The sequence below is a fragment of the Taudactylus pleione genome, unplaced genomic scaffold (assembly GCF_031769625.1).
Source record: "Taudactylus pleione unplaced genomic scaffold, aTauple2 ptg000198l, whole genome shotgun sequence".
NCBI lineage: Eukaryota > Metazoa > Chordata > Amphibia > Anura > Myobatrachidae > Taudactylus > Taudactylus pleione.
In genome coordinates, this window is record NW_028284600.1 from 10,560,772 (window position 1) to 10,576,318 (window position 15,547).

A 15,547-nucleotide genomic window follows, 5' to 3' on the forward strand; every position below is an offset into this window, starting at 1 on the left:
ATGTAATAGGCGAAAAACATTCGTCTCTGGCTAGCAGGAGAAAAAAAGTGCATTTTTTTTTATTTTGGGGTGCAAAGGTGGGGAAACCACTCAGAACCCTTGGGATAGCCCCCCAAAAGGATAACTGCATCAAAAAATCCCTAAAAAAAGTGAGGAACACCCCAAAAAAGTGTGTTAAGTTTCGGGGCGAAAAAGTACAAAGTGGAGGTACAAACATAAAAAGTAGGTCTGCAAGGATGGGTGAGGTGTTTTTGGGATTGCAGGTGTTTGCAACAGGTGCGTTTTTCACATTTTTTAAAAGTTCACAGCGACTTTAAAATATGCTAGCACCCATTTTCCAGTACCCCAAATTTGACAGGACTACTTATTTTCACCTAAAAATACTGCTTAATGCCATTCTTCATCACTTGTGCAACGATGCAAATAAGACGCTATTGACATAACTTAAGTACCCCAAATCACTTTATTAGGGCTTTTTGGGCATCCTATCCCATTGACAAGTATATATGACATGCTATTTAGAATGCAACATAAGTGTAAAGTTCTAACTAGTTATTATGGGGAGTCTCCAGTATATGTAAAACTTACATGCATTGTAAATAGTAGAAATGGATTTCTGATACTTAGAGGCAAATTAGTCCGGCGTGTGTTGCTAAGCAACAACATGCTTGTTTATGACACACATGCAAATTAGTTTTAGTGAAGTCCAACATGTATTGCACTGTGACGTATACTGGCACATAAAGGGCAAACTGTCCGGCGTGCGTTCCATTGGCATGCTTGGCTATGACACGCACGAACGTGCGGGTGGGGATTTCCGATCTCCGTGTGTATCGGAGTGTTCGGATCTCTATTTGCTGCTTGCTGGACTGGAGGAGGATATTCCGGAACACACCGGAGTATATGTGAGTTATATATTGACTCCATAGATTTTGGTAAATTTAATCAGAACTCCACCCCATTTTTATCCCGTGATGTGATTGGAAATTAGAAGTATAAGAGGGGGGAGGTAACATACCTGATTTATGCCTTGAAAAAGATATATTCAAAACAATTTGGCTGTGGGGTATGTGCAATCCTGGACAAACTGAATCTCCTAGATCCCTAGAGTAATAGAGGTATTTAGGTGGTTTATGCATCGATCCGGACGATTGTATTTTATACCATCCTTTTGTCATCATTACCATAATTGCTTTTAAATTTGGCATAGCCAGGTAGAACTGTCACTGGCTGCTGCATGCCAAATTTCAGGGCAAAAACATAAAAAATGAGGATTTGGGAGTAATCTAAATGCTCCAACTGTCAGTTTTTCTGACATTGTAAATTAGGAACCTTTTGTGCAGTAGTCTATGGGGGATTTTTGGGAAGGCAAAACTCAAGTTAGGGGTGGAATTTAGACTTGGGGCTTGTTTTATTAGGTAGCTATTGTGCCAGGGTACGTGATTTGGGGGATCAGGTAAATTAAAAAGTGACAGTTTTTAAACTATTACCTCAAGAATGCGCCATTATAAAGATAGGACTTGTTGCGCAGCCGCAGTAGGAGCTTCCAGCAGGTGTAGTCATAGTGGCTTCACTTGGGTGCAGCAAGATGGCCGTCGTTTGCGGGTGGTAGCGGGCAAAGCAGCGGCGGGGACACGGATGTGGTGGTGGGGACCTCAGCAGCGGTGGGTCGGGGTTGTTGGCGGGGGACGTAGGTGTCGGCGGGGACGCGGGTGTTGGCGGCAGAGGGTAGGTGGCAGCGGAGGGTCCAGTGGCGGTGAGGGTGTTGGCGGCGGCCCTGGACCAGAGAGGATTCAGACCCCTACAGCCATTATGCTGAATACTGCAGCGGCGCCCATTTCAAAAATGGCGCCTCAGCACTATTTTTGAAATTCAAAGATGGCCAACGCTAGCCAATCATGGCTCATGGCGGCCATCTTCGATTTTTAAAATGGGCGCCGCTGCCATATTTGGCAGAATGGCTGGCGGGGGCAAGATCTTCTCAGATCCAGGCCCGCCGCCGACACCCGAACAGGTGCCAATGCCGATGATGTCGCGAGCCATGATTGGCTCGCTGCAGCCATCTTTGATTTTCAAGATGGCCGCAGTGAGCCAATCATGACTCGTGACATCATTAGAGGCGGCGGCACCTGCAGAGTACCATAGAAGCCATGGGGAGGTGGCAGCCACCCCCCAGGTGAAGACGCCAAAAGCCCTGGCGGGTGGGCGCCCGCCAGGCAAGGACATCGGAAGTCCTAGTGGGTGGTGGCCATGCAAAAGAGCTGACACAGGCTGCCGCCCACTAGGTGAAGATGCCAGATGCCCTGGTGGGTGGGCGCCCACCAGGGGAAGATGCCGAAGCCCTGGCGGGTTGCCGCCCACAGAGCGAAGACACCAGAAGTCCTAGTGGGTGGTGGCCATGCAAAAGAGCTGACACAGGCTGCTACCCCATAGGTGAAGAGGCCAACGCCCTGGCAGGTTGGCGCCCGCCAGGCAAAAAAGTCAAAGCCCTGGCGGGTTGCCACCCGCCGGGCGAAGACACCGCAAGTCCTAGTGGGTGGCAGCCATGAAAAAGAGCTATCACAGGCTGCCACCCACTAGGTGAAGTCATCGAAGCCCTGGCGGGCTGGTGCCTGCCAAGCAAAAACGCAGAAGCCCTGGCGGGTTGGCGTCCGCTAGGCGAAGATGCCTAAGTCCTGGGGTGGTGGCTGCCATGCAAAAGAGCTTAAAGGCCGCCATCCCCCAGGTGAAGACCTGTAAAATAAAATATTACAATATTAAAGTGTGTTGTGTTATTTTACTATTTTTTTTACAGGTGGACTACAAGTGGCAGTGGGCCCTAATGCCCAGCATGCTGGTACTTGTGGTTTTCCAAGTACCAGCATGCAGAGAGACATGCTGGGACCTATAGTTCACCTGCAAAAGAAATGCACCACACAACACAATCAACCCAGCACTCACTGCCCAGGGGTGCTGGGGATAGCCCCGGGCTATCAGCCTGGGCCTGGGGTGCCCTGAGGAGGGGGACCCCTTTATTGGAGGGGTTTCCAGCTCCTCAGGGATTCCAGGCCTGTTCTGACTAGCGGTCAGGGTTGATGCTGCAGCTGGGGTGGCCCGGTGAAAGGGCTCACCTGGCTGTATCATCAGCCCCCCATTAGAAATAGTCCAGTGCTGGTCCTGGAGAATACAGGGGGACCCTACTCATTTTTCCCCCCTGTATTTCCAGAACCAGGACCGGATCAGAGCCCAGTGCTGGTTGCATATCCTACGGGGGACCCCTATGTCAATTGTCCCCTGTATTTTGGCAACCAGGGCTGGTTCTGGCTAGCCCGGTGCTGGTTGTGCCTAAATATGGGGGAACCCTATGTCATTTGTTCTCTGCATTTAAGCACAACCATGATTGGCTACCTGTGTTTGGAGCCCCAGTATTGGTTGTGCTAAATACAGTGGACAAATGATGTAGGGGTCCCCTGTATTAAGCACAACCAGCACCAGGCTTTTGAGAACCTGTCCTGGCTGCCAAAATATGGGGGACAAATGACGTAGGGGTCCCCCGTATTTAGCGCAACCAACACAGGGCTCTGAGTAGGTCCTGGTTCTGGAAATACAGGGGAAAAAATGTATAGGGCTCCCCCTGTATTTCCCAGAACCAGCACCGGACTCCATCTAGCGGGGGGTTGATGCCACAGCCAGGTGAGCCCTTTCACCGGGTCCCCCAGCCGCAGCATCACCACTGACCGCTAGTTGGCCCAGGCCAGGGATCCCTGGGGAGTTGGGGACCCCCCCAATAAAGGGGTCTCACTCCTCAGGGGACCCCAGGCTGATAGCCTGGAGCTATCCCCGACACCCCTGGGCGGTGGGTGCCGGGTTGATTATGTATAGTGTGGTGCATAAGAAAATATAAATATTGTCTTTTGCAATAGTACTACAGGTCCCAGCAGGTATCCCCTGCATGCTGGTACTTGGAGAACCACAAATACCAGCAGGTGGGGTATTAAGGGCCTGCTGGCACCTATAGTGCCCCTGCAAAAGAAATATTCAAATAAAACAAACAAACACCATTTTTAAAAGTATTTTATTATGCCGCACCTTCACCTGGAAGGCGACGGCCTTCAAGCTCTTCTACGGTGTCTTCACCTGGAGCGCGGCGGCCAGTAAGCTCTTTTATTTTTCTTATGCACCACACTATACATAATCAACCCGGCACCCACCGCCAAGGGGTGCTGGGGATAGCCCCAGGCTATCAGCCTGGGCCTGGGGTGCCCTGATGAGGGGGACCCCTTTATTGGGGGGTCCCAACTTCCCACCAGGGATCCCCGGCCTGGGCTGACTAGCAGTCAGGGGTGATGCTGCGGCTGGGAGGCTGGTGAAAGGGCTCCCCTGGCTGTGGCATCATGGCCCTGCTAGACTGAGTCCGGTGCTGGTTTTGGGAAATACAGGGGGAGCGCTATGCATTTTCCCCCCCTGTATTTCCAGAACCAGGACCGGCTCAGAGCCCGGTGCTGGTTGCACTAAATACGGGGGACCCCTATGTCATTTGTCCCGCATATTTTGGCAACCAGGACAGGATCTCAAAAGCCTGGTGCTGGTTGTGCTTAATACAGGGACCCATACGTCATTTGTCCCCTGTATTTAGCACAAATAGTACTGGGGCTCCAAAGCCCAGGGCTGGTTGTTTTCTGTGGGGGGGGCTACGCTTTTTTTTTTTTACACATTAAATTTTTAACATAAATGCATAGATCTCACTGCTGCATTCGTCCACTGATGCCCCTTTTGCACTGCACCACTGCTGCCGCTACCCCACACGCCTACAGAAACCTCGCACTCTGCACCTCCCAAACCCATATATCCCAACATTTAAAGATGTTGAGGAGGTACAGGGCGTGCGCCCAAAAAGTGGGCGTGGCTTGCTGTAAAAGGGGTGGATCCTTGTGGCTTCCCCCATTTTCATCACTTTGGGGGCGTGCCCAGCACTCTCCGAGATGCTGGGCAGCCCCAAGACTCTCCCTACACAAGAGAAGAGATGCGCACGGCATGTTCTCCTCCTGCACAGGGGTTTGTGCTCCCTCCAACTTCCCCCCCACTGCGGGACACTGCGGCACGCAGGCGGGACAGTCCCAGAAAAACGGAACTGTCCTGCTAGAAGCGGGACAGTTGGGAGGTGTGCAAACCAACCTCCTGTGTGCGGTCCCCTCTTCCACCCTCTGTTGCCCACTGATGCCCCCTTTGCACTGCACTGCTGCCACTGCTCTGCACCACTGCTGCTGCCGCTACCCCACACGCCTACAGCCGTCTCGCACTCTGCACCTCCCAAACCAACCTCCTGTATGCTGTCCCCTCTTCCACCTGCTTTAGAGTACCATTTTGTTGCACTTCTCCCCTGCAGGTAGCCCGGTTTGCTCATCAAAACCCTGATAGTTAATACATTTTAAAAAAGCTATGAAATTCCATAGACAAAAAAACCTTACAGTTTCATATGTCCCATTAAGTCTGCTTAGACATGATCTGAAAATTCACAAAACCTATTGATTTTCTGCCACTCAAACTCCAAAAAGCAATGAAATTACGATCATTAAGGCTGATGCCTTAATGGACGTGTTCCTTGCGCAATACAGATATGGGCGTGTAGAGGAAAGAAGGTTAAGCAGTACAAAGGGGGGGAAAGTTGACAAAGTAATGCAGATGGGTGGAAAACAGTGGTGCGGATGGGGGGAAACAGAGTGGCATGGTTTGGGGGGACAGCGACGTGGATGGGGGAAGCAAGTGGCATGGACATGGGAAGACAGGCAAAGACAGATTGGTGCGGATAAGGGAATACAGACTAGCACAAATAGGAGAACACACAACAGTAGGGATTGGGGAAGACAGAGTAGTGCAGGTGGGGGGAGGAGACAGAGTTGCACAGTTGGGGGGACAGAGTGGTGTACATTGAGGAAGAAAGAGTGCCACAGAGGAAAGGAAGACAGCGGCATGGCTTAGGGAAAAGCAATGGTGCAGAAGGAGACAGAGTGGCACGGATGCAAGTCGGTGCAGATGGAGAAAGACAGATTGGTACGGATGAGAGAACACAGACTACACAGACTACCATAGTTTGGAGACCACACAGCAGTAGGGATTGGGGAAGACAGATTGGTGTGGATGGGGAGGAAAACAGAGTGGTGCGGTTGCTTCGGGGAGACAAGTTGCACAGTTGAGGGACCAGAGTAGTGCAGATGGAGGAAGAAAGAGTTCCACAGATGAGAGAAAGACAGCAGCATGGCTGTGGAGAAGGCACAGATGCAGGGCGGTGCGGCTGGGGAAAAACATTGATGCAGATGAGGGAACACAGACTATCACAGTTGGGAGACCACACAGCAGTAGGGATTGGGGAATATATAGCAGCATGGAGGCAAATAAGGGAGCTGAACGTGTATTTAAAATGAGATAAATGTATGCAGTGAGAAGGATGTGGGAAGCCAGTGAGATTGTTTTGGTGATCAAATGGGAAGATTGTGGGCACTGAGTGGGATGTGGGAGCCACATAACTGCTTTGACCTCAGTTGCATGTGTGTATTCCAATGAGCACACAATTCTGTCAATTAGCAGCTCCACCAGTTTGTGAGTGACAGCAATCTCATTCTGTGAGAGTGCTGAATCTGCCGTTAACCACAGGGTGTTATGGCATACCATATCTGTATTGCGAAAGGAACACATCCATTAGGCGTCAGCCTTAATGATCCTAATTTCATTGCTTTTTGGAGTTTGAGTGGAAAATCAATAGGTTTTGTGAATTTTCAGGTCTTGTCTAAGCAGCCTTAATGGGACAAATGAAACCGTAAGGTTTTTTGTCTATGAAATATATATATAAATATACATATATATATATATATATATATTTGTGTGTATATTACTATATGCGCTCTTTGATCCTTTTTCCTAAATTATTAATTGTTAACATTATATTGTCTTGTATTGGGCAAGATTGGGGAAAGGATTTGAGCTGACACAGATTGAAATTGTGCCTCTACACCCTCAATCATTTTATATCTACAATATGTAGAAAACTTTGGAAAGTGAAACTTTACAGAGCTAGCACCTGGTAGGCAATGCCATTTATAGATAGTGTTTTCTATTAGAAGAATGTACTCTTCTTTTCACATTCTTCCCTGGGAGGGATCTAATAAACCCGGAAGTCTCCTCTTCGCAAAGGACAGCTCTTTTCAGAAGTGCTGTCCTTTTGTAATTTTAATTGCATATGTAAGTTCATATTGACGTTATTAATGCTGGTATGCATGCAGCAAGTGGCAGGATGTATCACATCCATAATGCGATGCCTGATGCATACCGCCCTCTGTGTAAATTTGCAAAGTAATCTTCACCAACTGGTGATTTTGTCCACTGTAACCCCACGGTAGCTTTAATGCTCAGAATTACAAGCACAACTACTGTTGTGCTTGTAATTCTGAGCAATTTTGTTTGAGTTTTTGGAATCTGATTTATTTTTATTGCATTTCTAACCAGTGTTGTTTCTGAGGGATGTAGTCTGGAACCTGATGATCTGAATGCCGACCGCCAGCTTCCAGACTACTTTATCCCGACTAGGGATGAATGACAGGCGTCTAAATGTAGATGCCTGTAATTTGCCCGACGTCGGGAGACCGGCCGCGGGGGGTGGGAGGGTTAGTTTTAGGGCTCCCGGGGGGGACTTAGGGTTAGGCACCCCCCCTGGAGGTTAGGGTTAGGCTAGGGGGAGGGAGGGTTAGGGTTAGGCACCCCCCAGGAGTGTTAGGGTTAGGCACCCTGGGGGGAGGTTAAGGTTAGGTACCTCCCCGGGGGACTTAGGTTTAGGCAGCGGGGAAGGGGGGTTTAGGTTTAGGCACTTAGAGGGGGGGGTTAGGGTTAGGTACAGGGGGGAGGTTAGGGTTAGGCACCCCTAAGGAGGGTTAGGGGGTTAGGTTAGGTTAGTAAATAATTATCTTTAGGACCATCAGGAATTCCTCCTGTGTCGGGCAGCCACTGTCGGGAATGCATGCGGCCGGCGGTAATACATATTAAACACGTGTTTCCGAAATGCCCCTGAATAGGTCTATACTAGATTTATTTTCACCTTAGTGTGGAACAAGTTAGATTTTAATCACAATTTATTGACACTATAGGTTATGGAAGGCCAAAGAGAAAATGACATACAGTGATAGTGTATTTATGGACCCCTTTTTAAATTTTTAATCAGATGGACAGGCCAGAAGTCAGCATAACTGTTATGTGTTTCATTCTTAAACTTGAGCAGTTCTAAAATATAATTAATTTCCATAATAAAACTTAAAGTTGATATTTTCTGTACTGTATAACTCAGATTTTGTATGTGCACAACTGAACATCAGATCATTCTACTTACTATATATGACACAACATTGCATAAACATTTAAAATATTGAATACAGTAGTTGCCCACATACCTTAAATAAGCTGTATACATCAACTTCAGTTTCACCAAGGTACATGTGCCATGGCCTGAAAGGCCTAAATGGTTGTCTAGGAGAAAGTACAGGAAAAAAAGGTGGAGGATGGAATCCACATAGATCTTCATTTTCCCGGATACGATCATCATAATCTCCCGAATCCCGGGAGGGAAAGAGACCATAAACCTTTAACAGAAGAATGCAACCAATTAAATGTTTTACTTTGACGACAAGATCTTTCTGTATCCGTTAGAAAGAGGCCTAATTCTCTGTACTCTTGGACAAACTTGTTCTATCCACTATTTCATGTTCACTCTGTGGATTTTGTCTGCATTCCCTCCTCCATCCTATGACACTGGCCTTGATTCAGAGATGGACGCTAATGCGATTGCACAGTATGTAATTGGGAATATTTGCTAATAGTTCCAAAGATCATGCATGCATGAGGACACCCACTGCTGCCTTCTCATCTGCGTACGATGTCTCTTACCTGCCTAAATATCAGTAACATAGATGCACATCGAGCAGCCATCTTGCCCTTGCAGAAGAGCTGACCAGCAGCAAACACTGCAGCTCTCCTGACACGCAGAGGGCTCTCATGCTGCATAGGAGATCGCAAGGGCTAATTTATATAATTACAAAATAAGTGATCTACAATGAATTTGTAGATTAAGTGGAACTGCAGGTAGATATGCAGTTTATAAATAGTTAAAGTATGTTTGTTGAAAACCAATTAATGACAACACGATGTCTTTGATGGTTTTGGTGGAATAGAAGAACTTTGGTCTTTCAGCATTGAATCATTTCAGGCATGACTAAATTTCTATCTCTGTAAGTTTCAGAATTGTGGGTGATTTGATAACCTTTATGCATAGCAATGTTTTGTATCCAGTATTCATTTATGGTCATTATTATTATTAGATAAGTATGGTTCAGGTATGCTGAAAACCGAACAAACTTTGGGGTTCCGAGTCAAATAGTTCTACTTGGAACCCCAAAAGTGATCAAAGTCCCAGCTTCGATCACTTTTGAGTAGAACAGAGTCCCAGCTCAGGTCTGATGTATGTTTGGAACTCTGATATAAAAACGGAATCTCGAGTTTTGGATTGCATATAAATAGGTCCAAATCACACGTTTTTTTTTATAAATTTAAAGAAAACCGAAAAAGAAAAAGAAAATCAAAACATTTAAGGGTAGGTTTTCCAAAACCATTGCATTTGAGGGTGGTTTTGCCAAAACCAAAACACGAGGGTCTGCACACATCTCTAATTATTATTAAGATTTAATAATTATATACTGTACTGAGGTGTTAAATTTACCCGACCCTTGATACAAGTCATGGCGCACAGTCAGTGGACTGTGGTTTACTCCACAGTAATTCCCGATGGATACAGAGAGTTGGGACTTTATATGTTAAATAAAAGTTAAAACGGTTTTGGACCAATCTACAGATTCCTGTTTTTTCCCAAACAAATATACAATAATGTTATATGTAACTAATATCCATCTTGTATAGGTGTTAAATCAAAGAGTTAAAATGTAAAATATGCTTTGAAAGAACTGTAGCCAAGTTAATCTATAATGCCATGAGTGCACCCCACTTTCCAAAATTCACAAAGTACCTCCTCATTTTCATAAAGTATCGGACACATTTACTATGTATTAAGTTATTTTTATAGCAACTATGTATTACTTAGTGCTTTACAGAGAGTATTATTAAACATCAATCACTGTCCCTCTGTGTAGCTTACAGTCCTTTTTTCATACCACACAGACATATTAGCTAGAATTAATTTAATAATATATCAGTTAACATGCCAGTATCTGTTTGTGTGGATAGCCAGACTAATATGGAAATAACATACAAGCTACACCATGAAACTATATTTTCATCTATGACTGTGACCACTAATAACTAATCAACACCCACCAAAATGTGCCGTGAGTCTGGAGTTTTGGATGTCATGAAAAGACTGCAATGGATTAATTCAGGGAGATGATTTCATGTAACTATTATTAATGATGCTTCTTTGTTGAGATGCACTGTTGTAGTTTGTTTGCTAAACACTTTTTGGAGTTATCATTGTTAGGGGGACCAAGAATGAGATGGGAAGACTACTGTTTTGTGGACATTCCTTGATAGGTAAAGGAGGCCAATTGGATAGAGAGACTAGATTGCATCCTTCTTGTACCCAGAAGCAATGACATTGGGAAACAGACAGAATAATTAGTTGCTCTTTGAGACGAGTGGTAAACTCAATTGGAAAGACCTAGTGAAGATTTGAAGAAAGAATTGTTTAGAGGGTCACATTCCTTACTAGACTAATCAGTATCAGTGGCTGAAGAGGAAGACTGTGGGACCCAGTGATCTTCTTCAGTCAGAAGAACTTCAGGTATTTACAGCAGTAACAAGGAATGTTGCCACTGAACTATTCACAGCATGGACTCCCCAAGGGGTTGCTTATAGAGAATAGTACCTGTGATGTATGTTGTGTTACAAGGTAATTGTTAATGCTTTATTTAAAAATGTTATACTTTTGTTTAATATTTCTAATGTTATTTGTCTGAAAATTTGCCTGGGCGCATATATAGTTCACCAGTCAACATTGCAGGTTATTTCTGGGTAAACACTTTGGTGACTAGAGCAGGTAAACAGGTGCCAACTACTGCGAGAAACACACTAACATGTATCTATGTATATATTTAGACTATGGGAACTGCAATAAAAATAATAAAACTCCATTCAAACAGTAACTTGGTCAGAATAGAGCATATGTTTGTAGCGCTGTGAGGCAGCAAGGAGATATTATAGATGCAGGAAGGACACCTAATCTATTATATATTAAGGTTTGGTGTTCTATGAGTATCTGTCAGCAGGGTTCATGAGAGTGCCATCTGCTCCACTGCGCTTGTGCTAGATGGACACCATATCCGATTATATAATAGATGCTTTTATGTTTACAGTTGGTTATGTAATTTCATAGCAGGTACAAAGTTCTGTTATTTCTGAAGTGATGCACACTCTGACAAATAAAACAATGCATGATTCAATAAACTATAACTCTTGTTTTCTATTGTATTATTACAGTACTTACTTTATCAGCTGTCAGCTCTTTGTCAGGTTTCATTAGCACCACACTCTGATCCACTACCCTCAGACCACAGAGAGATCCTGGAGCTGCCTGGACACGGAGAGACACATCTGATCCTGGAAGGACCTCTTCTGGGGAGAACCCAACTGATACCTGGAAAAATATTGCAGGATGTGAGAATATTAATATATATAAATATAAACATCCATTATATATATCTAAATTACTTACCAGATAATAGCACTTAGATGGTAAATGTGAGAATTTTTCATGATATATTTTGTGGTAGGGGAGTTGGCAAAATTTGGTTACAGTATAGCAACAATGTGGACAAAAACAACCAAAAAAAAACATGATAAACCATAAAAATTGCAGATGTATAATTATTACCTTTAAAAATGGATTAAGATAAACAAAATGACTGTATAGGAGTGGAGAGGGTTAAACTTCCTAGGCTGGGGGCAGACCAGTGTGAGGAATCATGTGATAATTAGGGCCAATGGGTTTTTAGGGTTGTAGGTTATAGCAGGGATATTAGAGATTGTTGGAGGCGGAGTCAGCCTCTTTTGTTCCTGTCTTGGAGTGGGGTAAGTGCTCTTACCTGAGCTGTTATAGTATCTGCATAGCTATCCTTCTCTGTGTTTCTTTACTCTTCTTATCTTTATTCTTCAGCTTCTTCTGCATCTATCCCTCTCTCTTTTCCACACCCCCCCTCCCCACACACTTGCGCTGTGCACTCTCTAGCTACCTCCTAACCCTTATAAGGACTGTGAGCCCCAACCCCCCCCCATTTGTTACCATGCCCCGCCCGCACCGCGCATCGCGGACCCCCGCCCGTTACCAGGTGCAGGAAGAAGGCCCAGGGAGTTCTGGGGAGGCTCCTGCCTCTCAAGAGGGAGCTGAAGGGGCTAGCGCGAGTCGCGCGGCCCCACGGCGTCATGGGCAGCCGGGCGCGGCCACGCTTACCCGCGGCCGTCAAGCAGGTGGTGTCAGGGCGGCTGGACACAGCCGCCAGCGGGGGGAAGGCGCGGCTGCTCTGAGCAGCCGCGAGAGGCAGTTAGTGAGCCCGCGGGAGGGCAGAGCTGCCGCGATTAGGGCGGTGAGCGCTCACCCCCCGCGGGTTCAAAGGTCACAGGCGCACACGCGCACCGTGAGAAGGGCTGCTAATAGCCCTGTTAGTGCCCAGAGGGGCAGGGGGGACTTCCCCACAGTTAATGAAGTGGGGAATGTGGAGGTAGGGGAGATGGACAGCCCTGGCAGCACATTAGGGGCTTTGTCAGACAGGGAGGCAGGCAGCCATTTTAGGACAGGGAGAGCTGATGAAAAGGGGGCGGGGCTTGCACTTAATATGGAAGATGATTGGCAGGCTAGTCAGCAATCAGCAGACAGGGCCATGTCTGGGGCAGCAGCTTCTGGCTATGTGGATACTCAGGTCCCTAGTGGGGGTGCAAGTCAGTCCTTTGACCCTGCAGCTTTTGCGGCCATGATGTCATCAATGACATCTGCTTTTGTTCCCATGGTTGCGGCATTGGCTCCTAGCCAAGCAGATAGTGAAAGGGTGGATCAGAGGCAGCGTTCAATTTCTGCTACTCTAGGGCCAGCGGTAGATCAGTTCATGCAGGCTTGCAGGGCTATGGGCTCCGCTGCGGCTCAGTTGGCAAGACCAGAGGCGTCTGGGGCTGGTGCGGCTGTGTCTTCTCCTGCTGTGTCGACCGTGCCCAGGGTTTCGGCCCAGGGGGCGGCTTCATCGTCTGTTTCAGATACTGCTGAGGGCGAAGCTATGGAACAGGATTTCAGCGTCGAGGAGGCTTCATCATCGGTCGTGTCCGGGAGGGAGCAGTCCGGATCGTCAGGTGAGATCTCAGAAGATGATGATGTTGCTGACTCTGCCTCCTCTTCTTCCTCTGTCTCTGACTTGTCGTCGACCTCTTCTTCTCTGGCTTCTTCTGTCAGCAGCGCGAAAAAGGTGCGGAAGAGGGCTGCTAAATATGCGCGCAAGGAGGCGGATAGGCGGGATAAGCGGGCTAAGCGGCAGCGTCAGAGTAGTAGCGCGCGGAAGTCCAAGAAGCGTCAGCATCAACCAGGTGTGGTGCATTGCGACAATACAGCAGTATTGCGGGGTCTGCGCGATTGTTGCAAGAAAAAAATCAGGAAGGGCGATTATGTGGATATGTTCATTTTAACTGAGCAAGCCAAAAAAGATTTCAAGGCAGCTAAGCTTAAAGGCGGGGTGGGGTTGGAAGCTTTTCATTCCTATGATAACTGGCTTGCTGGGTTTTGCGTATTCGCAGCATGCTACTTGAAAGATCGCCCAGGGGAGCACCTGAACGTAATAAGGTATATCCACCTGATTCATGGGATGCAGCGTAAATCCAGGGGCAGCGCCTGGAGAACATATGATGAGGAATTTAGGCGCAAGCAGGACGGATCCAAGCGCTTAGATTTTGGGTGCAAGGATGTGGAAGTGTGGCTTGACGTCACGCAACCACCAAAAGGTGGAGTGGAGGATTCTCGGGTAGGCGGGGATACTCATAAGGGGGGGTCTGGGGCGTGGCGCCCGAGTTCTGATCCCTCCCCGGGGCGTCGACAGACGGGCCCCGGTCGGCTTTCTGCGCAGACACCTTTTAAAGGTAAATGTTTTGCCTTTAATAATGCCTCCTGTTCCCAGGGCCAACGGTGTCGTTTTCGACACCTTTGCTTGCGTTGCAACGGATCGCACCCCGTCTCTAATTGTTTCAAGTTGTCAGCCCAACAGGGATCCAAGTCGGGAGGAGGAGCTATTCCCAAAGCGGGAGGTAGCTCAGGCGCTAAATAGGGCACCAACCCCTATCCGTTTGGATGCTATGTCCAGGTGGCTAGGGTGGTACCCTAATAGGCAGGACGCTAAGTTTTTGTTTTTCGGGTTCAAGTTGGGTTTTCGTTTACCAGTTATAGGGGAAGTTCGAGTCGGTTCCCCGAGAAATTTACAATCAGCTCGACTTTTTCCTGACGTTCTTCAGTTAAAAGTCGAGAAAGAGGTTCAGTTAGGACGTATGGTGGGTCCATTTGCGCATCCTCCAATGGGGAATCTGATTCTTTCCCCAGTGGGGGTGGTGCCTAAGAAAACTCCAGGAACATTTCGGCTGATCCAGCATCTGTCTTATCCATTGGGGTCCTCCGTTAATGACGCTATACCTCCTGAATTCTGTTCAGTGAGGTATCAGTCTTTTGATGATGCTCTCAGTATCGTTAGGGCATATGGACGCGGGGCCCTCATGGCTAAGATGGATGTGGAGTCAGATTTTCGTTTGCTTCCTTTGCACCCCGAATTGTTTAGGTTCATGGGTTTTCGCATTGGGGGGGAATACTTCATAGACAAGTGCTTGCCTATGGGGTGTTCGATTTCCTGCGCATACTTTGAAAAATTTAGCACTTTCCTTCATTGGTGCGTAGAGTTTTCTTGTGGGGGTCAAGGGATAGCGCACTATCTCGATGACTTCCTCTGCGTGGGGCCCGCTGGGTCAGAGCATTGTAACGAGTTACTTGGTTCCATGAGAGCGCTGTTTTTTCATTTTGGAGTACCTGTGGCAGACGAAAAGACAGAGGGACCCCTCTCGTGTTTGTCATTTTTAGGTATCGAGATTGATACCTTGGCTGGATCCTGTCGACTGCCACGCGATAAAATTGACAAATTGCGAGATTCCATTTCAGAGTGTTTGGTTGCGCGCAAAATTTCGCTCAGGCAGGCCCAATCACTGTTGGGTTGTATGAACTTTGCCTGTAGAGTTATACCGATGGGGAGGGAATTTTGCAGAAAGCTAGAGAGGGCCACAGCGGGGGTTTCCAAACCTCACCATTTGATCCGTTTATCATCAGAAATAAAGAGAGACCTGGAAGTTTGGGTTTCCTTTATGGCAGATTTTAATGGGATCAGGATATGGTTATCCCCTCTGGTGGGCAATGTCGATTTGCAGCTTTTCACCAATGCAGCAGGATCTTCGGGGTTCGGTTGCTACCTAAGGGGATCCTGGTGCGTCGCAACTTGGTCGGTTCCGTACA

At 47.1% G+C, this 15,547-nt stretch overlaps 1 protein-coding gene across 1 annotated transcript in view; it reads right to left on the reverse strand.

The window, feature by feature from the left end:
* LOC148518857 (alpha-2-macroglobulin-like protein 1) overlaps positions 1-15,547 on the reverse strand; it is a 241,494-nt gene that overhangs the window by 122,188 nt on the left and 103,759 nt on the right. The window contains exons 15-16 of the mRNA XM_088476941.1: positions 11,513-11,662; positions 8,415-8,603 (exon numbers count right to left, since the gene is read on the reverse strand). Coding sequence (XP_088333067.1) covers positions 8,415-8,603; positions 11,513-11,662 — 339 coding nt within the window. The remainder of the gene's footprint in view (positions 1-8,414; positions 8,604-11,512; positions 11,663-15,547) is intronic.